The sequence below is a fragment of the Dreissena polymorpha genome, chromosome 7 (assembly GCF_020536995.1).
Source record: "Dreissena polymorpha isolate Duluth1 chromosome 7, UMN_Dpol_1.0, whole genome shotgun sequence".
Taxonomy (NCBI): Eukaryota; Metazoa; Mollusca; class Bivalvia; order Myida; family Dreissenidae; genus Dreissena; species Dreissena polymorpha.
In genome coordinates this window covers 69,452,822-69,476,902 of record NC_068361.1, presented here as the reverse complement: position 1 = coordinate 69,476,902, position 24,081 = coordinate 69,452,822, and the positions used below count along the sequence as shown (strand labels likewise).

Below are 24,081 nucleotides of genomic sequence, written 5' to 3'. Positions count from 1 at the left end.
ACATTTCAATACTCTCTTAGTTATATGCAACACAAAACGCTTCATCTTCGTAACGGTTTACATGCATGTCTCTCTACAAAATCAACACGAAACAATTATGGTAGATTAAAACTGAAAGTCGTTAATATAGATATTGTAATCGCCATTATTCAAATTGTACAGATTTCAAAAAGTGCTGGACATTTAAATGTTTATAAAACATGAGTTTTGCTTAATATACCCATCTGTTGTCTATACAAAATAAACAGAGGTGAACTCTTTAGTGACATTTTCTAAATACATTTAAATAAGGTACAAAATTGATAATACAATTGTTATTCGACGTATGTGGGATGTAGCCTATTATACAAAACATATAGTGTTAGTTAAGCACAAAACAAAAACCTTTTACTATGACTTTATTATGCTAATGTGACGTGCGAAGTAAATTTTTAATCAACTAATATCATTGTTGAGTGTGGCCTCGTGTTGTTCCTCAATTTATCAACATATCGTGATATAAAATGAGGTTATACATAATTACGACGGTATTGAACCACTTTTACACCGTTATCAAACGTATCGCGGATGTTGAGCAGCTGGTTAATAGCTTGAAGATATTGACCAGGAAATTTGACGGACCAATGGGGAAGAGGTACTCACTGAACGGGATCTGCTCTTGATACAATCTGAACTAAGCTACAAACTGATGTTATGATTTAATAAACGCTGAAGTAAATCCTTGCTGAATCCGGATCCGTCGGCTTGCGCGCGATTGTTTATCACACAGTATATCTTGACTGGAGAACAAAGAACTTGGGACGATGTTATAGGAACGCAACCTCCACTCAGAGTTGTCGTTCCTTGCTCTCACATAAATCTCTGCCTCATTAGAAAATCCTATAAGATATAGTAGGATTTTATTTGTTTTGTTTAAGTATTATTCATTCTAAAAAAATACCCAAATTGTAAAACAAAAAGTAAAAATAACACAAATGTGTAAATATTTATACCACGTAGCTAAACTATCATCAGGTGGTTTGTTGTGAGTTGATCCAGCTATGCTTGTTCCAGTCAAATCTCTGTGCGGGGGTTGATAGGAAAGGTCAACATTTGATGTCGTTGTGTTCATTTGATAAAATACGTGTTCTCGCAAATATGAAGGCTGGCCCAAAATGCCCTTATTGTTTTTTTAATATAATTTAATGCAAGTAAAATATTAGTTATTATAGTAAAAACCAACAGTCTGTGTATGAAATGAAGTACGACTGAAATATCCAAATGTTTGAGATCATCGGATAAAAACATTGGATAAAATACCGACTCCCAAACTTTACCCACCAGTTAGAACAATTTTAACACGAATGTTTACGTGCGTGCTATTATAGTACTTTAATAAATAAGAGTGCTTGCTTAACTACGCCATGCAGAAACGATGTGCTGTGTGTCCGGCATGTGTTACACTTGACGTTTTTAAAAACACGTTAATTTTGCTTACAAGTTCTTGCAATTTGCTTAATTATTTCCATTCAGTCTTGTTTGGCTGAATTTTTAAGAGTTTTTAATTGTTTACATGTATTTGATATGTTCACTGACGAATAAGATTTGAAGGATGCTGCTGGCATTTTCTAGCTTCTGTATATAAGACGAATCGCGTATTACGTTGGATTTTCTACATGTTTGGGTCATTTTCACTTTTTATAGCAGATGGATACAGAGTGTGTGTGTTGTTTTTTTTTTTTGCTATTAACGTTGTGCAATATTTATTTTAAATTGACAAGCAAGACATGTACTGAATATTATTTTAAATCAAAACATCTTTGCCGGGTTTTTACCATTTATGTCCAATACAGATTTCAATATGTTAGCAGGAGTACCGCATAATCTATCAATTAAGTTGATATACATAAAACCCACTTGATCTTTTCCGAATACCAAACAGGAATTTTTTTATATATAACGACCCAAAATAAAACAAAATGTGTTCATTCGTATACAGAATTCGTGAATTGGGCTTCTGTCGCCTACGAGGATGTACACAGGGAACGCAGTCTTATAAGAAATAATGAATTGTGCATTATATAATGTCTTTAACTTTAACGTAAGTAGGAATCTCTCACTCAAAATGTTATGAAAACGATACGTTGATATATGTTTTTTCTATATTGATATTACAGTTAAACTTATTGGTAATGTGTAACTCGTATATATTATGCTGAAAAAAAACTGGATGAGTCAATAAGTCAATTTTTGTCTACAGGTGGTGCTATATTTATGCTCAGGAACCGATTGCCAAACGGCAAAGACGTAACTCTACCACTTACAGCCTCTGAAGATATTGATGACACGTGTATTGTGTGGCTTCACTCTGATGAAGTTGTTTAACTCGCCGGAATATAGTGGATATGTGCTGCTAACCATGAAATCATATATTTAAGAAATAGTAAACTCCACTGAGGTGCCTATGGCATTATAGTGACCAGCCAGGCAGCCACAAACTGAGGCTGAGGTCCATATACAGTTTGTGGCTGCCTGGCTGGTCACTATAATGCCATTGGGACCTCAGTGGAGTTTACTATTTCTTACATTACACCGAAGAGTTTCCCCTTTACCATTGTACAGTGTTGTACGATTGTTTATGGTTTAAAAGAGATACACTGAAGAATTTCGCAGGAATAGTGACGTTATATCGTTAAAAAATTACGTCATTTTACAGTAAAACAGTGCAAATTTAGTGGTGTGTAACCCCGAAGGATCCATATACAAAATATAGTGACCGGTCCATATACAATTAGGTTCCTCTATCGCATTTTAAAGACTGAAACCGGTCATAAAGATATAGAAGGACTAATATCTCTGAGGTGTAATATTTGTTTTTAACAAATCATTACACTACCGCGTGCAGTAATATTTTTCCAAAGTATGTTAATATTGGGCACATCTTGTTTACTCATTTCAGAAGAAATTTTAGTACACTTTGAACAAACGCGGTTTTGTTCAATGCTAAATTGATTGCATTACTTGGCAATTGGTAAAGTAATTAAACATCCAAGACTCACGGATGCAACAATGCAACAACACACTCAAAATAATTACGACAGTGATTTCTTCGAACGGGCATGATAATTGCTATTGTTCTATTGGCTACCGCAATGAGCTCTTTGTTCACTGTCATGAATGATAACATCTTTCAGATCCACAATCTCGCTGAGTTAATTATAATCTGAAGATGGGTTTTTAATTAAAGAAATACAGACCCGGATCTGCTCGTGTATAAAACTATGATACAGCATTATAAGACCATTATTTCGGACACATGTAGAAAGTTAGTTGCTAATAAGATATGGGGTTATATAAACATTACATACTTTAATATTAATGCAGTTATGTACATCCAAACAACTCATAAAATAACGACTGGATATTAAAGCATGAACAAGTCTAAAGTGAAACATTTACATTCTCTAACGTAGGTGGTGCAAGCTTTTATTGTCTCCTTGATATGTCTGGCTGGCGCCTGTGCAATGATGTCTTGGGAAATTCCCGATGACGTCTTGAGTCATGTGACTGCCGAGCTGGATTTGGATTGGATAGTATACAAGAAGGTGCACAATAAGACGTTCGATGGCGTTAAGGAGGAAATGGTCAGGTAAATATTGTTTATAGAACCTTTTATTTAATTTGATAATTAAAAGTTTTTTGGTTACCGAACTATGTTTTAAAATATTAACAGTATTTGTTCTGAGACTGCTTAAATAATTGTGAGTTTTTTTATCCAAAACAGCTTTCGATCACGCTTTCATGTTTATCTCGCACTTTTAATTCCACGAATAAATCCAAACCCAAACCCAAACGATAAATCTGAACCATGTTATGTATTTTTTTTAAAGATACGTGCTATGGTAATTTTGTTAGAAATATGCCCATGTTGTACCCGCGGGTACTAGTTTGTAGTTATTTCATGTGTGCTAAGTCGCCCGATGAACGTTTTGAAATTATCCGTATATTTCAATAAAACCGTTGCATAGTTAAGCGTTGGTCGTTGTAACGGAACACTCAATAGATTACCCAAACTAAAAAATATTCAAGAATGATAATTGGTGCATTGTTTAGTTTGGTCACAAAACTAATTGGGTTTGAAAAAACAAACAAAAAAGATGAACATGCAAGCGAATTATGCGAACTTAAACATTTGATCAGTTGTGAGATCTGTTTTTATTGTTTCCATTTTTCGACAGAAACTCGCTAACGCTATTTCTGTCAAGCTGTACGGATTAAACGTTATGTCATTTATGATTATGGTAATCTCACATTGTTTTTGATATGTAACTCGATAGACGGCTTTACTGGGAGGACACTTTGCGGTTCATTCGAGAACACAATCTGCGCTATGACAGGGGAGAGGTGACGTACACAGTAGGAGAGAATCAGTTCGCAGACATGGTAGGATAATATAGTCCCTTATCGAATGTCTACCAAAATTTGTTTTCAAAAATTGACTATACATTCGATTATGGGCACCTGTTTTCGACTAGCGTTGCATGTTTACATTTCCAAACGCCTTGTAGAGTGCCTTCTGACCCTATTGGGTAGACGGTAGACAATGAATCAGCATGTACAATTTTCCCATATCCGGTTGTCTTACTGCATTTTTCCTAAATCAATTCAAATTAAAGAGTGAATTTTTTTCATAATTCAACATTTGATTTATGCTGAACGCATTTGTTTACTTACTCAAACGAATTGCAGTAGCCTACCTAAAGATCGTTTACTCGTTCAAATAATGCATGCTCGCTAATAATTATTATTACTTAGTAGTAGTAGTAGCAGTAGTAGTAGTAGTAGTAGTAGTAGTAGTAGAAGTAGTAGTAGTAGTAGTAGTAGTAGTAGTAGTAGTAGTAGTAGTAGTAGTAGTAGTAATAGTAGTAAAAGTAGTAGTAGTAGTAGTAGTAGTAGTAGTAGTAGTAGTAGTAGTAGTAGTAGTAGTAGAAGTAGTAGTAGTAGTAGTAGTAGTAGTAGTAGTAGTAGTACTAGTAGTAGTCTTAGTCGTAATCATGGAAGTAGTAATTATAGTTGTATAAATATTATTATTAGTTAATTATCAATATATTATTTGCACAAGATAGTGTTGTTATAATTAAATGGTATCATTTACCTTACCAACAGTTACATGACCACTTTGTTTATTTCCCATCGTCCCCGTCAGGCGGAAGACGAGTTCGAGAAGACGATGCTCCGGGGTCTGATCGTGCCCGAGGAGGGAGTGGAAGACTACCCGGAAGCTCTGACAGAGCCAGACCATAATGCCCCTCTGGAAGTTGATTGGAGACAGCGGGGTGTGGTGACACCCGTCAAAGACCAGGTATCGTTCAAATGATCCATTATTGATTGATCCATATCAAAAACCTAATGTGTGTGCTATTTTCTATAAGTGGATAAGCATGTGTGAAAAACAAGCATATGTCGCTACGATCAATTGTTTCTTTAAATATCCCACCCACTATTTTGCAGTTCGAAAGTTTTGTTATTCAACAGTGTTCATTTGTGATGCTGATTTGTAAGGAATATATGTTTAGTTATACGTATCGCACGTTTTGTTTTGTCATTAATAGTGTTGTTTTTAAATCAATATGCTATGGCATATCGAAAAGTTATTTTGATAAGTACATGCACGTATTAACTCCATTGCAGATGCATTTTATTGTACATGAATCATACATATTATTTGTCGGAGGCTTGTACAAAATGCATATAAAGTCCAAACGTTTACAAATATACAAGATTAATTCAAATTGATTGTACTTTTTAAAGATTTTGTTTTAACATTTGAAAAAAAGAGATAAATAAGTCAATCAAATTTATCCTTCCCCAGGAAACGAAAAAGAAATCGATTATATTTAACATATAGTACCGCTATTTTGGAACGACTATTGTGACGTTTGAAATTTCAATGTGTTGTTTTATTTTAAGTCGTTGTTGTTTTAAAATTGTATTATTTGATCCGACTGGTTTTTGCTTGTCATTTCAGAAATATGCCAAAAATACGCATCTTACGTTATTATTTCATAATTGTAATTTCAGGAGTATAATAAAAACATTTCTGTACTACCAAATCGCAGTTTTATAACTATATGTATCCCAATTACGTGTATTATTGTTATTGTGCGAAGTCCTTGTTCATTTCCATGCCCACACCACTTTGTTTCTATTTAAGGTATTCTTCATGTATATAGGTGTTAGGATCTCTAAAGATGGTGTCATTTCAGGGCTCTTGTGGCTCGTGCTGGGCATTTTCCGCAATCGGTTCACTAGAGGCGATAGTTGGTGGTCGAGTGGTAACACTCTGGTCTACCATTCCAGATGTCCCCGGTTCAAATCCCGGCCGGGGCACTGGAAATTTCAGAAATGCTTCAAGTGTTTCCCACCCAACTAGAGATGTACTGGTATGATACCCAGGTAATTCTCGCGTGTATCGGTGCTATACACTGAGCACGTAAAAGAACCAAGGTATCTATTCGCAAAGAGCTAGGGTATCGCACCCGGATTCCTTGTATCCCAATACTGTCTCTTCTGCTTGCTGTCTCTTCAGCAAAACCAAAGGACCCCATTGGAAATAAGTGCTTGCACTTTCATGGGTTATCCTTGACCGCAAGGTCAAAATAAATACACATACATAGTTATTAAGAACAGCTGGCGGACAGTCGATCTGTCCGAGCAGAATCTCGTGGACTGCGCAAACAGAAAATACGGTACTGTATAGTTAAAAAGAACTTTTTATAACAGAAATGGATTAGTAAAACGCTCAGGAATGCCCTCGACCCCCGAACGCTTATGTTCGTTTACAATAAAACATATTGAACGTGATCAAACAAATACCCACATTATCGAATGGTAAGACACAGGGACGTATGAATCAGTTTGTCCGTTTTAATGGCTACCATTTAGTTAAATGTCATTCATAAAGGTCAAATGTCAACAACTTGCATTATCTTTTTTCGTTATACGCCTACAAAATTCCCCATTGATTGTATTATTACTTAGACTTAAAATCTCATTTAGACTAATGACTTTTTGCCTCAAACCTTCGGTTTCATTTTGTATATAGAGAATACGTGGTTGGTGCCGAGTTGGAGAAAGTTTATCCGGTGAGGCTTAGAAAAAGGAAATAGGGCGAGCTTTAGCGAGCCCAATTTTTCTTTTTCGGGCCGAACCGGATAAACTCTCTCTATCTCGGCACCAACCATGTACTCTATTGAAAATATTAGAAGAAATAAAAAACGAATCGAGAATGTGATATTTTTTTGGTAAAAATGAAAAAACATAATGCAGCAAGAAAACAAAAACTAAATTGTATTTACTTTAATGACAACGTTAATCCATTCATTGCTTATAACAATAAATTTACAACGATGTACACATCCATTTTTCTGTTCTTCCATCCCTTTGTCGAAATCCATTTTCTGTTTTTCCATCCCTATTATCGAAATGTATTTTAAACCACACTTTTTTTATAGCGTTTGTATCAAATGCTTATTACTCTGACCCAAACTCTGAGAAACTAAATAGTATGTTGTGTCTGAGAAATGACGTCACACTATAGTAGATACGTCATAAATTGCGTAAGCAAGTAGATTGAAATGATAGATACGGAAAGCTGGTTTGGTAATATCTTTTAAAGAAGAAAAAAATTATGATATATAATATAACAATAACATGCATAATGCGTCCCAATAAATATCAAAGGTCAAATATTAGAATATGTTAATCGTCACAGCGTGCGTGAGAATACACTTCTTCCTGTTGACCGGAGATAGGAAAATTTATTCGACCCTGTTTTATTTGGTCAATGTTTGCAACAGAGGCAGGATCAAAGATTGTATTATCATTCTTAATCGTTGGATAATTCTTGATACGTCAATATGAAAGATCATTTAACGAGATCAGTGTCATATTAGACAACTAAGCGTGAGGTGATTAACATATGGTGTAACTTTTCGTGTTCATGTCTTTATACTAGGCAACTACGGCTGCAGAGGAGGCTGGATGAACAGAGCATTCAACTACATCCGCAATAACAGAGGAGTTGATAACGAGCAGTGCTACCCGTATTCTGGTCAAGTATGTTCTTGGGTTGTGCTGTTGTTTTTTTCTAAATAATTTTTTAGACCATAACACGGTTCTAATATTTGCTAGTGTTCAATTTTTTGAGACAGCGGTTTTCTTTTTAGGAAGTAAGTGATCAGAACTTGCTGAAAACAGTTCACTACACTAGCCTTCAAATGATAAAAAACAATAATACCATATATTTGTTAAGTTTACCCTATCAAAATTTGAATAGTTTTTTTTCAAAGTTTGTTTATACTATCTAATGCCCTTGCATTTTTAATGCGTTGGTGTATATGTTTTGCACATGTATATCAGTCAAATGATCAGTGTATCTGTAAACAGACAAACAGTATATAAAAACGCCTTGGACTAGTATGCTCCTTTAAGTTGGTTGGGCTATTATCATGAACACTGATTTCTGTGAGCATTTATAGTGTGTATTGTGTACGAAAATGGAGAGAACTTTTTCGACAAACCTATTATTTTCTTTGTACATTTTAAATGCGAAAGTTAATAAAACACGTTTACCAAACGTGGACATTTGATAATACTCAATTTTAATTTTAATTATTTTTTTAATTTTTAATTTTTAATTTTAATTTGTATTGCAAGTAAAGTTTCACTGAGCTACATAATAAGATATTAATGTATTTGCTTAACATATTCGTAATCGTGCAACATCCCGCACATACCGAGTTCGTTTGCTGACTACTTATGTTTGAGGTCAACCAATCAGATATCAAGGCCACATAGTCGTGTAACAATTTCCTTGCAATATCTTACCAACGCATCAACTTAAGATCAAATCCAAGTGTATGCTGATCATTCCTGTTTGAAAGAATTCCTCTATTGATTAAAGACCAATGTCAAATGTTAATGCAATATTTGTATTAAGCCTATTACAAATGGACAGATAGAAAATTTAGCTGGAAGTTTTGGGAGGGGGCATTCACAGTTTATACACTTTTCTTGATTTATGTTTAGAATTGTGTATCCTTATGATTTATTACCCTGTATTGTAAGGTCATCATTCACATTGAAAACAAAGAGGAATCATCGAGATTCTCCGAGTGAATAGAAATACACTGTCATAATGTATGACATAATTCTAAAATAAGAACCTGTCTGATTGTCAAGATAACCATTAAATCTGGGAACGGACTGTTGTAAACAATTGAAGGTTATAGGTTCTGAACCTAGTTCTTGTTCTGCGACCAGAATTATGGTTGCCATCCTTACAAAAACTGTCATTGTTTGCGTAATAATCGTATGGAAAAAAATGTGTAAACAAAGGATAATTAAGCAAGGAATATTTGTTGATCTTCCTTTTCTCAATCATAGATTTTAATTATAGAATATTTAATGCTTTGCTGTTAGTGTATGATGATGTTTACACCAGTAGGAAATATTTCTAAACAATTGTTCTCACAATGTGATCTTATATACGAGATTCTCGTTTCTGATATATATATTATAAAAGTATAAACGCGCATCATTCAAAACTGACCCACGAAATATTTGTGACCCCCACATATATGCAATATGTAGTGACTGTTTTAATGAAGAAGAGCTTTATGGGTTGTCATCAAAGCTTTTATAACGTAACGTTATATAATATTGCATCAGGACAATTGATCATATTATAACCAACCTTTATAATTGCTTCATTGGCCAATAATTAACATTCAACATAAAATTTATGCAATACGGTTTATAACGCCCTTGTTAATTTCATACGTTTGTGTTTTTATGGCATGTGGCATGTGTAGTTACCAAAGCGATTGCATTGGAGCCTCAATAAGCGGATACCAGAACGTGGGCAAGTCCGAGCATTCCCTGGCCAGCTCCTTATCCAGTGTAGGACCAATCACAGTGGCAGCTGACTGCAGCGATCGAGGCTTCATGTGAGCATCATATCAGCACCTTAAGCGTTCTATACTATTATAAGAAACCGCATATAAAATGTTTGCCATTTGAGCACAATATAAGCATCAGAACTGTTCTATAATGTAATGAGAACATGTCTTTAAAATGTTTGCCGTGTGAGCACTATATTGGCATTAGGGCGTTTCTCTAATGTAATGAGAACATGTCTTTAAAATGTTCGCCGTGTGAGCACTATATCGGCATTAGGGCTGTTCTCTAATTTAATGAGAACATGTCTTTAAAATGTTCGCCGTGTGAGCACTATATCGGCATTAGGGCTGTTCTCTAATGTAATGAGAACATATCTTTAAAATGTTCGCCGTGTAAGCACTATATCGGCATTAGGGCTGTTCTCTAACGTAATGAGAAAACGTTATAAAATGTTCGCCGTATGAGCACTATATCGGCATTAGGGCTGTTTTCTAATGTTATGAGAAAGCGTTTATAAAATGATCGCCATGTTAACACCATATCAGCATAAGAACTGTTCTATAATATATGTGACAACGTCTTAACTATTTCGCCATGTGAGCATCATGTCAGCATTATAACTGTTCTATTATGTATTGAGAAAACGTCTATTAACCGTTCACATGTTCACACTATGATTTGTTAAATTAGCTAAGCGTGTCACAACGTATTGGCCATACTATCGCGTTCAAATAAATCGTATACTGTCGGTAAACAGGGTTGTGTTGTGTTGTGTTTCATGACGGTGTGGCCACAGATGATTTGCAATCTAACATTTAAGATAATTGATATAAAATCATTAAAACATCCGTCTTCAGGTACTTCAGAAACGGGACTTATTACAACCCAAACTGCAAAGGGAACCGTCCGAACCACGCCATGCTCTCTGTTGGGTACGTGAACAGCTTAGCTGGAAACCTCTGGATCATTAAAAACAGGTTCGTATAGTTTATAAGGAATTATATGTTTTCCCTATCTTCTCGCTAGATCAACGACAACTTAATTTGCCATAATTTCAATTATCGTCCTATATGTCAGTGATAGTAACTGTATTAATATGTCAGTGATAGTAACTGTATTAATGCGGTGACCATTTTATTAAAATGAGTCATCACCATTTCCTGCATAAGTCTATTTTCAGACACGTCTACAACTTGGCAAATGATAAATAATTGTTTTTTTGAATTGACCCTAAGAATAAAATATAACAATGTTCATCGACCTCGAAAAAGGCGTTTCCATAGAATATTCAATTGTATTTAACATATTTGTTAATTACGATATATTTGTATTTCAAAAAATTAAAACTAGTATGTAACGTTGAGATAGAGCTGATTTACACATACGTGTCGTCTTGGGATGAAAGCTGAATTAATATTTTTATCAGATGCTATACCCTGTTAAATATGTAATACAACCATTACATATTTTTTTTTATTACACATGTGTAATACAACATTTTTAAGCGTTTTCATTGGCTTAGTGTTCGTTTATTGACCAATCGAATTTTGTTATTTTGCTGAAATGACGTTGCAACGTCAAATGACGTCACGATTTGTAAACAACATTCGGGATTGATCATTATGTATGCGTACATACTTACTTAATTTGCTTAGTTAAAAGCATGTGATAAAAAGATCTGACATTCGTTGTCATATCATACCATATTTTATTAAACTCGTCCAGGAAATTCGTGAGTAAGCTCGCCAAAGCCTCGCTTACTACCAAAATTCCTTAACTCTTTTAATAAAATATGGTATGATATAACAACTCGTGCCAGATCCTATATATATATATATACAATAAATTGAATAATGTATTGATATTTGCAATATGACGACAAATAGTTTTCTGCGTTTATTTCAGTTGGGGAATCACGTGGGGTGACAATGGATACATATACATGGCAAAGGACAAGGGCGACACCTGTGGGCTGAGCAAGTTTGCAAGCTATCCGACACTATAAATGGTCGAGTTAGCTACAACATGCTGTAAACTTTACAGGCATATCTAGCCTGTTTTCTTCTCAACTGTCATTTCTTGACCTACTTGTTTATCTGGTAAAACATTAATCTTGTCATGCATAATATGTAAGCAGGGTGTCCAATAATCACTTTTTATTTCCTGCATATTACTGCAAGGCGAACAACAAGTTGTATCAAGCTCGCCGCACTAACGGTATAGTCGCAGGCTCAAGTATCAACATTATAACATTTTTAAGGAGCATCTGTAATACAATTGTTTTAGATTTCTATAAAAGTTGATTGTTTATCTGTAAATATGACAGTTGTATTCATCATATATATTTATAGTATATAGACTATTTTTGTAAAGTTCCTGTGACAATTTCGCTTTGCGTTATATGAATAAAACGGATAAAAAATGTTGATGTCAATGTGTGATTGTTCTTTATTGTGGACATTTCCTTACGTGTGCATTTGGGCCTCAAAACAAGTGCATTATGTAAGTGTATTATCCTTTTTACATATCGTATCAGAAAACAGATTAGATTTACTGATGTATCAATCGAGGAGTCCTCGAATAACATTGCGCTTGAAAATTCGCGTATGTTATTTAATTGGCAATCTCCGCTTTAGAAGTTAAGAAAGTTAATATTTAAAATGTATAATCAAAACTTGAACTAAACCTTTTTTTCCACATCTTTATAACGTGACTGATAACGCAAGATAATTTTGATATTTCTTTGAAGATAGATCTGGCTCGCTCTCATTTGTACTAATGACTTATTTCTAACCCAGGAGCTTTATTTGATTTCTCTTTAAAGAGGGCTACAATATAATGTCACAAAACAAATATTTAATATGTGTGATTTATCGGTTCGGAGAATTTTTTTCTAAGTTATTATGCTTCATAAGTAAAATTAAAACACTCCATCTCTACACCCTAAGGAAACGATTTGAACACACTTGGTAGATAGACGTTATAAAATGTATATTTCCAAATAGTACACCTCTTTACCGTGTTCTAATTTACACAATATTTGTATCTGTTTTACCACAAGGAAATTAATTCATAATTATATTCGGTTGTACGCACACAATATGGACGATCCACGATTGATGTTTTCAACGAATGCTACTTAACCCATTTATGCCTAGCGTCTTGAAAAAGGCCTTGGCAAACAGCGTAGACCCAGATGAGACGCCGCATGATGCGGCGTCTCATCTCGGTCTGCGCTTTTTGCTTACAGGAATTTCTGTAAGAAATATTCTAAATATAGAAATAAATATACTACACATCCCTAATTTTGGAAATAAATTGATCCAATTGAGAACGATGGGAGAGTCCACTAGGCATAAATAAGTTAATTCAATATTACAGATTTGACACTTGGGGCGTTGCGAGCTTTGACCCCCTATGAATGATCTAAATAAATTGTGTGCAACACTATTACGTGTTTCGCGGTGTTGATAATCCGTTTTTAAACTGCGCGTTTAAAGATTTATTTTAAATGTACTTCGCCATGTCCCTATGCTCTCCTGGGTTAAAATCTTACGATTTTTTTAGTTTTTAGAAAATAGCAATTTGACAACAAGTCTATATAATTTATTTGATCACGTTTAACCCACAGTGACATGATTTGAACAAACATTATCAAATAATGACACTATCTGATGTTACATACCAACTTTCAAAGCACTGAAATTTGAAAATGAGTATTAATACGATTATAGTGAAAACGTTGTTAACTATGAAAAGTGTCATAAATAATATGATCTATGAGCTTTGCCAGTTTTGACTCCGAGGGCTTCTTTGAAGCGACTTTTCAGAATACCAGTATGAAATTCCGCACACTTAACATTTTACCTCAGTCGCAAGCTGGTTCCTGTGAAACTATCTTAAATTTACTTTCAAGTAACTTTGACGCCATAAGAAGTAGTGTCGGAGACGTGTCACATTGGTAGAGCTCATCTAGATCCGGCCAATGGCGTCAGTCCAGCCGTTGTACGAAGTCACATGGCCGTGTCCATGAATACCTACTTTGCCACTTTGACGTCTTCTTGAACGTTAATGACGTAACTTGGACGGACGGCGACAGTTAAAAGTGCACATCTAGCGAAACACGATTGCCGGGTTTCATGAATGCCGGTCAAATACTTTGCGACCGGCATTAAGAGAACCGCTACCATAAGCTGCAGGTGAACTTTCTTTTGACTAAACTGTATATTTGTTTAAAGTAACCTTTGTACCTTCCGATTTGATCAAAACAAATACATATCAAACTATTATCAAACGTTATTAAAAATGTGATACGATAGTTCATCTTAAAAAAAATGTGCGCTAGTCGGGATATTTTCTCAATTTAACGATATTGGCAGAGTATCACTATGTATTGAACCGCGGATACATGTGTAAGCCTGGATTTGATGCTGTCAATGGTACGACTTACGTGATGTGCTTTTAGTGGGTTGTGTATATCATGTAAACTTATTCGCAAGAAACTCATCTATTGGGCTGTTATGACGACTTTCTAGTGGGAATTTAACTCCGATACTTGATCCTATTTACCCTTTAATACAACTCATAATAGATTTACATCCGTAAACACACAACTTGCTATTGAGTAAGTTTAATTACAACCTTCCGATATTAAAGGGACTGTCAACCACGAATTACGAAAAAAGAAAAGTTCTAAAATACCGTATTTTTACAACTTTAAGTTTATAGTAATTAAATATCACGGCTGGTATATTACATTGTTTTTAAAACGTTCATATTTTCGGTATGTTCGGTAATAAAATTTCGCGATGTGAAATCGAAAATGCATTGCGAAATATGTGTCATTAGGATATACACACTATAAATAACGCACACAGATTGATCATTTTATATATAAAATATATACAATTCATTACACTTGCACAATTTGCATTCCTGTGTTTACCATGTGACGATGATGATCAATGTACTTATGTTATTTATAGTTAACTGGTAGTTACCTGGTACCTGTACCCAGTAAAATTTATTACCGAATATACCGAACATATGAAAACTTAACAACTTTTTTCAAGTAAAGTAATATACCAGTCGGGATATTTTAATCATTGTAAACTAATAATTATAAACAAAAATACGGTATTTTAGAACTTTTCTTTTTTCGTCATTCGTGGTTGACGGTCCCTTTAAAGGCGCATCTGATAGAAACTAAATCCGTGTATTTTAAAGGGGCATTTAATTAAATGGAAACATAATTCGTTCATTTTTCTGAAAATGAGTACAACTATTCATTGGTAAGACATTCATTCAAGCATGTGTATGTCCGAACTCGTTGTGAATGAAACACTAATCACGTTACTATAATCGACGCCTGGAGCTTTACTATACCGACTTTACGACTTACCCCAAATCTATCATCATCTATTGCATGAATTGAATTTCATGATCGAAAACGACTAATGTTTGCTTTTTAACTATGTGTATGAAACGTTTTAAAGATAAAACTTCCGACGCATCAAAAATAGTGACGAAAACTAAACGCAAAACCATATGAGTGTTGCCTGCTAGCTATGTCTGTGTTGCGGTTTACATCGCTTCCTGAAAAAGTATTGTGTTTTTCGTCCGAGAAAGGTCAATACGAATTGGTCAGAAGATAATTCAAATAATTATTTTGCAAATGTTCTCTCTTCTTTTATATTCATACATCACTGTTCTTAACTTTAGAATCATTGTAATCTATGATTATGTCCCTTTAATAACATATTGGACTCATTGAACAAATTAACTCAGCTTCTCATACGAGGAACGTTGAAGTACATTGAACACTTTGCACGGTCTTAAAGCGGTTTAGTACCTTCTCCGTGTATACAACTCAAACGCAATCTCTGTAACGGTGTTTTTCCCTCACTAATATCAACCAGCACTACCAATAGATCACAATCGCTTTAATATAAATATTGCAATCGCGAAAATTCTTATTTCAGCGATTTCACGGTGCATCCTTGACTTTTTCGGATTTTATAGCATGTGGTGTGCACTATTTAACTATTGTTATCTAGAAAAAAAAAACAGGGTCGAACTGTTTTTTTGCTTTTCTTGGGTCAATAATATTTTGTCGATCTAAGATAAAATTAAAAACCGATACGCTATTAAGTGTACATTAGTTACCCTATCTAGATATGTTGTCACCGACTATACAGTATATATAAATGAGTCGTTCTCTGTGAAAAAGGGGTTTAATGCATGTTTGAAAGTGTCGTCCCAGATTAGCCCGTGCGGTTCGCAAAAACTTCATTTATGCTTAGAAGAGACTTTCTTAAAACGAACAATATCATAAAAGCGGAAAGTGTCGTCCCTGATTAGCCTGTGTGGACTGCACTGGCTTATCTTGTATGACACTTTACACACATTCATTAAACCCCTTTTTCACAGAGAACGGCTCAAATATAAATATAATGTAATTATTCAATATAAATACAGGGCGCATATGGACAGGATGTAGGTACATTTAATCTCTCCATAGGTAGACCTGGTATCCTCTCCGTCCGCAAAGCCTTTAACATCTACACAAAATTTTCGAAATAATTATTGCACATTTATCGTAAAAACATTAAATTAAATATGATGCGTGTTTATTCTGGAAACCGTTTAATTAGATATCATACAACATAAGTTTTTAGCACTATCTTTATGACACATATTGAATGTGAATTTATAAACTACAAATTTTTACTTGAACATGGTATGACGAATGTCATTTTGTACTGCCATCGTATTACGTTAGAATATATGAGTCGCGTTCTGAGAAAACTGGATTTAATGCATGTGCGTAAAGTGTCGTCCCAGATTAGCCTGTGCATTCCGCACAGGCTTGAATCAGGAACGACACTTTCCGCCTTAACAGGATGTTCGTGTAGAAGAGACTTCCCTTAAACAAAAATACCATAAAAGCGGACTGCACAGGCTAACATTGAATGACACTTTACGCACATACATTAAGCCCCGTTTTCTTAGAACGCGTCTCATATATGCGCAGTCATGTGAAACACTATAAGGGAATCGAAATACACAATTGGTACATGAACGCCTCCGAAATGTTTCATACAATTACAAAATTCTTAACATTCTAAATACACACACATACCTTCTTTTTTCATTGCTTCTGACATATACGCATCAATAGTTAAACACTAGGACAGTTTAAACATAAACGAATACCGGTAACATGTATTCTCAATTTTGTAACTTTGTTCAACTAAAGACATTATTTACAACATCTGTTACTTGCCCCATACAGAGGCTTAAAGATTGCGATTTAACAGCCATAAACACAGAAAATTCGCATGTAGAGACACATTTCATATTTAAACACAAACGGGTGAAACTGTCTGAAATTGTTTCATTTAATTTGCTTTCTTATAGGATTTCAACACCAAACAATCACGTTGTAAAATGGCTTAATTATGCTAATTTTAAGTGCTAGGTAAATTGTCAAACTACTATCTCCATGACTGTTGATTTTCTTTCTTGTATTGTACCTTCTTTCCTCACTATATACTTATACAACGGAGATTACACATCTCGGAGAGTGTACTAAGATGCTGCAAACAACGTGCGTTGCAATTAACCCATTTATGCCTAGCGTCTAGTAAAAAAGGCCTTGGCAAACAGCGTAGACCCAGATGAGACGCCGCATGATGCGGCGTCTCATCATGGTCTGCGCTGTTTGCTTAAAGGAATTTCTGTAAGAAATATTATAAATATAGAAATAAATATACTAGACATCCCTAATTTTGGAAATAAATTGATCCAATTTAGAAGGATGGGGGAGTCCACTAGGCATAAATGGGTTTAAAAGAGCACGCGTAACGCGCTCATGAAGCAGCTGATAAAAAGCTTGCGGAAATAGACAAGGCGGACAAAGTGGAGAAGAGGTACTCACTTAAAGGGCCCGTGGTTGATTCAATATAAACCTATACCTAAAATAAGCTTCACACTGCTGAATTCTGCTTAAACGCTGACGTGAATTATGAACGTCGACTTTCGTTCATGTGTTTATCGCGCGGTGTACTTTTATGGGAGACACAAAACTTACGATTATATCTGTTGGGTGCGCAACATTTTGTGCTGCTGTTTATGTGTTGATTTTTTTAATGCGAACTCACAAAGATGAGTGCTGTTAAAAAATGTTATGTATGGAAATACTTATAGTTTTTTGATCGTATGACTTTGAACTAAAGAACGATTGCGAAAGCCAACATATTTGACAAACGCTCGATCATCAGATAAACAAAAAGTTGGCTTAAATACCAACTACCAATACTTATTTGCCAGTTAGTCCAAATTAAAAGCAAATGTATGTATGCACTTTTGTGCAGAACGTGAAGAAATATTTGGCCATAAATGTGTTGCATGATGCAGACTCGATAAAAAGTGTGTACACATTAACGTTTCACGTTTAAACCAATGTGCATTTTTGTTTATACACTTGTAATTTCCCAATCATTTCCAAACTGGCTTGCTTATAAAAGACGCATATTGTGTTAGATAGATTTGATATATTTCTGTGACATTTTTACAACAGAAGGATTCCGCTGGCCTACGCTTGTTTACTTGTGTTTGCTATATACGTGGCACACTATTTATTTAACCCATTTATGCCTAGTGGACTCTACCATCCTTCTAAATTGGATCAATTTATTTCCAAAATTAGGAATGTCTAGTATACTTATTTCTATATTTCTTACATACATTCCTTTAAGCAAACAGCGCAGACCCTGATGAGACGCCGCATCATGCGGCGTCTCATCTGGGTCTACGCTGTTTGCCAAGGTTTTTTTCTAGACGCTAGGCATAAATGGGTTAAAATTAATAATCAGCATTTTTATAAATAGTGTTTGGAATTGAAAAATTTCATCGGTTTGTAACCATTTATGAATTTTACAGTTGCCAACATGTGAATAAACGGACATCACTTATTGATTAAAATGATTAACATGTTCCTGAATGTGGAACATTCCCTGCATTAGAGTGTATTCGTTTATAAACAACTCGTTGCTTTTATGTGACGCACACTATTTATAGCATTGCATGTAGAAAAACGTGTGCATGTGAGTTTAAATTATTATGGTTAAAAAGCAAATCACAAGAAAACCTCACAGAGTCATATGTTTACAAAGTATATTAATATTGGGCATATTTTGTTTACTCATTTCAAGAACAGTTTAAGAACACATTGAACAAATACTGTATTGTTCAATGCTTATTGCTTGCGTCAATCGGCAATTGACAAGTAATTCTAAATCCTTTAATCACGGAAGCAATCGTGTAACTAAAACACTCAGACTCACTTACGACATAAATATCTTCGAAGGTGGACGATGATTGATACCGAACCCGGAAAAAACAATCGCAACTTCGCTGAGCTTTTATGCACTGAAATGGTTGATAATAACTTTCAGCCTCAAAACCCCTTTGGTTTAATCTAAATCGGAAGATGGATGTTCAATTGAAGAGATACAGACACGGATCTGGTCGTGTATAAAACATCGAGAGAAAATAAAAACCATCGTATTCCGGATAGCAAAATGAACGTAAGTACACGTGGAAAGAAAATTGCAAATGAGATAGGAAAAATATATGTAAACATTAAATACTTTAATAACTCTGCAGATATATAGATCCAAACCACTCAATTAAAATTACTACTACAATATTGTAGCATGAAAAAGTCTTACGTAAAACATTTACTTTCTATAACGTAGGTGGTGCAAGCTTTTGTTGTCTCTTCGATATGTCTGGCTGGCGCTTGTGCCATGATGTCTTGGGAAATTCCCGATGACGTCATGAGTCATGTGACTGTTGAGATGGATTTGGAATGGATAGAATACAAGAAGGTACACAACAAGACATATGAAACCGCTAAGGAAGAGGTTGTCAGGTAAACATTGTTTCAATAGAACCTATTATTGAAAATTGACAGTTCAAATGTTTTGGGGTTGCCAAACTATTACCTAAAATATTTCATAATAATATGTGTAATTTCTGGGACTGCTAGCATAAGTGTGTATTTTATATTCAAAACAATTTTGCAGGCAGCTTTCAAGTACGCTTTATTGTTTATCTGTAACTTCCATTCCACTCATTATTCCTACCTCAAACAACGAAACAGATCTATGTTATGGATTGATTTTTAACAAATGGTGTAGGCCATTTTTGCATTTGTATGTTTGTGTCTGTAATATTTTTCATTTTATTCTCTTGTTTATACAATTGACAAAATTTTTTGTGTTAAGATATTCATATAATATTTTGGCTTAATCCTTATATTTCAAGAAAATGCTGCAAAGGTTAGCAGTGGCCGTTTTAATGGAACACTTTACAGATCATTCTAAATTTAAATATTATAAAAAATGCATTTTGCAGTTTTGGTCATATTCATGATTGGTTTGAAACACAAAAAAACAGGCACAAACAAAGAGTCAAGCGTTGATATGTGAACGCTTACATTAAGTTCAATTGGCTCAATTGCAATGTTATGAAAGTTATATGATCTGGGAAATCCTGAATACTGTCAGTCTAGTTTCTACGTTTTCTATGTTACTCAATAGGCGTTTGTACTGGGAGGACACTTTGCGGTTCATTCGAGACCACAACCTCCGCTATGACAGGGGAGAAGTGACGTACACAGTCGGAGAGAATCAGTTCGCAGACATGGTAGACTAATATAAACAGTGATAATGGGATATACATTATAAGAGTGTATACTATTCTCGATAATGGTTAATTATATACATTTATCGATTTTCTAACATCAATACATATTGTTTTGAACATTTCAGTATACATTAAATTTTGATAAGCCATTAAGCCGTATCCTTTACTAGCGTTACATGTTTACATGACTAAATTCCTTGCAGTGTAATCTCCCTTGGCGGGTTAACTGTAAATACTAAATTAGCATGCGCATTTCCTTCGTAAATGAAAGATTCTTAGTTGCTTATTATTCGTATTTAATGCACATCTATAAGTGACATTTACTATATAGTTCAGCGTTTTATATATAGTGTACATACACTTAAAATATCTGACAAAAATTGCCGTTACTTACCTGATCATTATAACTCTCGTTTACTCGTTCATATAATGTGAGAGTAAGTTCAATTAGACTCACATCCTTAATATTTGAGCTCGTTTACTCCTGTATTAAAATATGTGTTTACACTGTCTGCGAATTTGTTGTGTACTCACAGCATGTAGTGTTTATATAATATTTGCACTAGATAGAGGTGCTCTAATTAACTTCCATTCGCGAGGTCTGGTATAGCAGCCCCACTATGCAACGGAAGAGCATAACTTTTTTTTAAATGGTGTAGTCAGACCTACATTAATAATATTAAAAAAACAATCCATTTTATTGAGAAATACTGAAGTGAGGTGTGTGTATATGAATGTTTTATTCTTTATACGATCACAATATGAATACCAAACCAGAAGTTACTTGACCACTCAATTTTATTTCGACCGCCCCCGCCAGGCGGAAGACGAGTTCGAGAAGACGATGCTCCGGGGTCTGATCGTACCCGAAGAGGGAGTGGAAGCTTACCCGGAAGCTCTCACAGAGCCCGACCCTAATGCCGATCTGGAAATCGATTGGAGACAGCGAGGGGTGGTGACACCCGTAAAATCACAGGTAAAGTCCGAATGAGCTACTATATAGCGATTATTTTCAAGAACCATATATCTGTCTTGTGTTCAATATATGTATTAGCAAATGTTGAATACGAGCCATTTGTTGTGATGCGCAGTTGTTCATAAAATATGCCGACAACGTGTGTTATTAATGTAAAAGTATTTATAAACAGCTTTCCAGAAACGTGATGCAGCAAAAATGGATTTGCAGGAGCGTGATATTTTGACATTCTAATGTTATAAGTATTCATTATGGATGCTGATTTACCAATGCTGTTTTGTTGCACAGATGCAACGTTTTTTATTTTAAACTTTTTTGCAAAAGCAAGCCCAAACTTGTTTGACCCCGAAGTGTCTCTAAAGTTGAAATAAAGTATATTAATAATCACAATTAATTGTACTTTAACAGATTTACGTTTGCATGAATAGATACAATAAACATGCCAATGCATGTTCCTTCATAAGCAAAAACACGAATTTACTTATATTAAACATATGTCACCGCTTATTTTGGAACACATATTGTAACTTTTGATCTTTGAACTTGTATGTGATCTTTTTTACGCTACTCATTACATACCGATATTGTTTTATCTCGCTGTCATTTCAGAAATATTCCGCTATGTATGACCCTTCATTGTTGTTGTGTTTCAGAAAATAACATTTACGGATTATAACATACACTTGTCTTGGTTGCTAATTCGCAACATCATAACTTGATGTCATCTCAACACAAATACGTTGACTATGGTTATTGTAGAGTACGCGAAGTCCTAATTCATGTCCATGTCAATGACACTTTATTTGTATTTCCGGTCGTCTTCATGAACTTAATTGTATTAATGATCTGCATGTCGTACTTTCAATTCTACGATGGTGTCATTTCAGGGCGTGTGTGGCTCATGCTGGGCATTCTCCGCCCTCGGTTCACTAGAGTCGATGATGATTAAGAACCGTGGTAGGACAACCGATCTGTCCGAGCAGGATCTCGTGGACTGCGCAAACAGAAACTATGGTACGATATAGAAAGGCTATTACATTGTGTAGTAAAAATGGTGGGGCAGCAGGAAAAGGATTGACTTTCTCAATTGAAATAGCTACTTTCAAGTTAAAAAAATTATTTATAGGTTACATTCCAGCAGCTTACATTCTCTAGTTATAGCTTGACGAAAAAATAATCAAATGATTTTAATATTACTTTGGAGCATTAATCTTATTTACTTTACTGTGGCTCAAACAGGACCTCTGCTTGTAGATCATAAACTGAGGTCAACTTTCTTTGTCATATGTTAAATGTTTATATTTTGTTTGTTCTTCAGAAAATATATATGTGCTGCAAGTGTTTCATATTAGATCATATAATCATTTATTGTTGGATTATGTTCAAGTACATATAGATAATTTTGATCAGTAAATATTAAAGATCGCATTTCACGGTCAGTTTCATATAAAGCAACTAAGTGTGAGTTGATTAAAGTATGGATAATGTTGATAAGTCAATTGTAAATATCACATTTCAAAAACATGGTTAATCCCTCAACGTTGAAGATTACAGTTCTAGATTCAGAGTCATGTTAGGCTTGAGTTGGTGAACATATTGTGTAACTATGCGTATTCATGTCACAATGACAGGAAACTGGGGCTGCAGAGGAGGCTGGATGAACAACGCGTTCAACTACATCCGCAATGCCAAGGGGGTTAATACCGAACAGTGTTATCCGTATTCTGGTTCTGTACGTGCGTGTGTTTCTTCACAATTATTGTTCAGTTCAATACGTGATTCCAATGTTGATTTATGTGAATTATTTTAGAAAGCGGTTTAAATTGGTCTATTTAGAAAATCGAAAACCAGAAATGTCTGAAACTTTTTCACCTAGGTTATGTACATGTAATAAAATGATAGAAACCTAAATAAAAACACATGTTTGGTACTTGTAACCGATCAGTATTTACAACAATATGTTTTAACAAGTTTTATTCAAACAGGTATATGTAATTGGTCATACGTTTCTATTTGAAGCATTGTTATTATAAAAGTTTCTGTGTATAGATTGGACAGATCAGCCTAATGTTTGATTATCCCGCCTTTCGTAGACGTGGTGTATGTTCCTTTGCATAACTTTGTCGTTAGAATAATCGGTCTACCCGTAGACCTTTTTGCCACATTACAATACAAATAGAACACGTGTTCATGAATCCATGTTCATTTAAATTGGTAGACTTGGATAACAGGGAAATAAAAAATTCATAATACATTAACCTGTGTTTACGTGAATTATCAAAAAACCGTTTTCGACCTACGAACTGCCTAAGTTACTCGCGTCAAAGGCCAATCAAGCAGAGATCAAGGCCACATTGTCATGTAACATTGGAATGGTTTCCTTTATCTTAAGAGACCCTCAACATATAGTCTTATCAATAATTTGTTATGGTTATTCTTGTGGAAAGAAA

At 34.7% G+C, this 24,081-nt stretch overlaps 2 protein-coding genes across 6 annotated transcripts in view; both read left to right on the top strand.

Annotated features, from left to right (window-relative positions):
* The first annotated feature begins 3,368 nt into the window (after positions 1-3,368).
* LOC127839802 (cathepsin S-like) lies at positions 3,369-9,159 on the top strand. Its single transcript, XM_052368188.1, has 7 exons — positions 3,369-3,628; positions 4,317-4,422; positions 5,186-5,341; positions 6,246-6,302; positions 6,659-6,728; positions 7,997-8,097; positions 9,109-9,159. Exons 1-7 carry the CDS (start codon positions 3,504-3,506, stop codon positions 9,157-9,159), a joined length of 666 nt encoding a protein of 221 aa, XP_052224148.1. The 5' UTR covers positions 3,369-3,503.
* A 10,147-nt stretch (positions 9,160-19,306) lies between these two features.
* The window catches only part of LOC127837684 (procathepsin L-like), a 54,942-nt gene continuing 50,167 nt past the window's right edge, over positions 19,307-24,081 (top strand). Inside the window, exons 1-6 of one of the 5 annotated variants that reach the window (XM_052364953.1) lie at positions 19,333-19,532; positions 19,704-19,879; positions 20,550-20,655; positions 21,476-21,631; positions 22,519-22,645; positions 23,263-23,363. In XM_052364953.1, coding sequence (XP_052220913.1) covers positions 19,527-19,532; positions 19,704-19,879; positions 20,550-20,655; positions 21,476-21,631; positions 22,519-22,645; positions 23,263-23,363 — 672 coding nt within the window. In that variant the 5' untranslated portion in view covers positions 19,333-19,526. Of the gene's footprint in view, positions 19,533-19,703; positions 19,880-20,549; positions 20,656-21,475; positions 21,632-22,518; positions 22,646-23,262; positions 23,364-24,081 lie in introns of all 5 variants that reach the window. The other 4 variants (XM_052364952.1, XM_052364950.1, XM_052364949.1 and 1 more) reach the window with 4 other exon arrangements.

Coding starts and splice junctions, on each gene's coding strand:
- LOC127839802 (XM_052368188.1), top strand. CDS start 3,504: ATGATGTCTTGGGAAATTCCCGATGACGTCTTGAGTCATGTGACTGCC. Junction 6,303..6,658: donor GTTCACTAGAGGCGATAGTT/GGTGGTCGAGTG, acceptor ACATACATAGTT/ATTAAGAACAGCTGGCGGAC. Junction 8,098..9,108: donor GCTACCCGTATTCTGGTCAA/GTATGTTCTTGG, acceptor CTGTATTGTAAG/GTCATCATTCACATTGAAAA.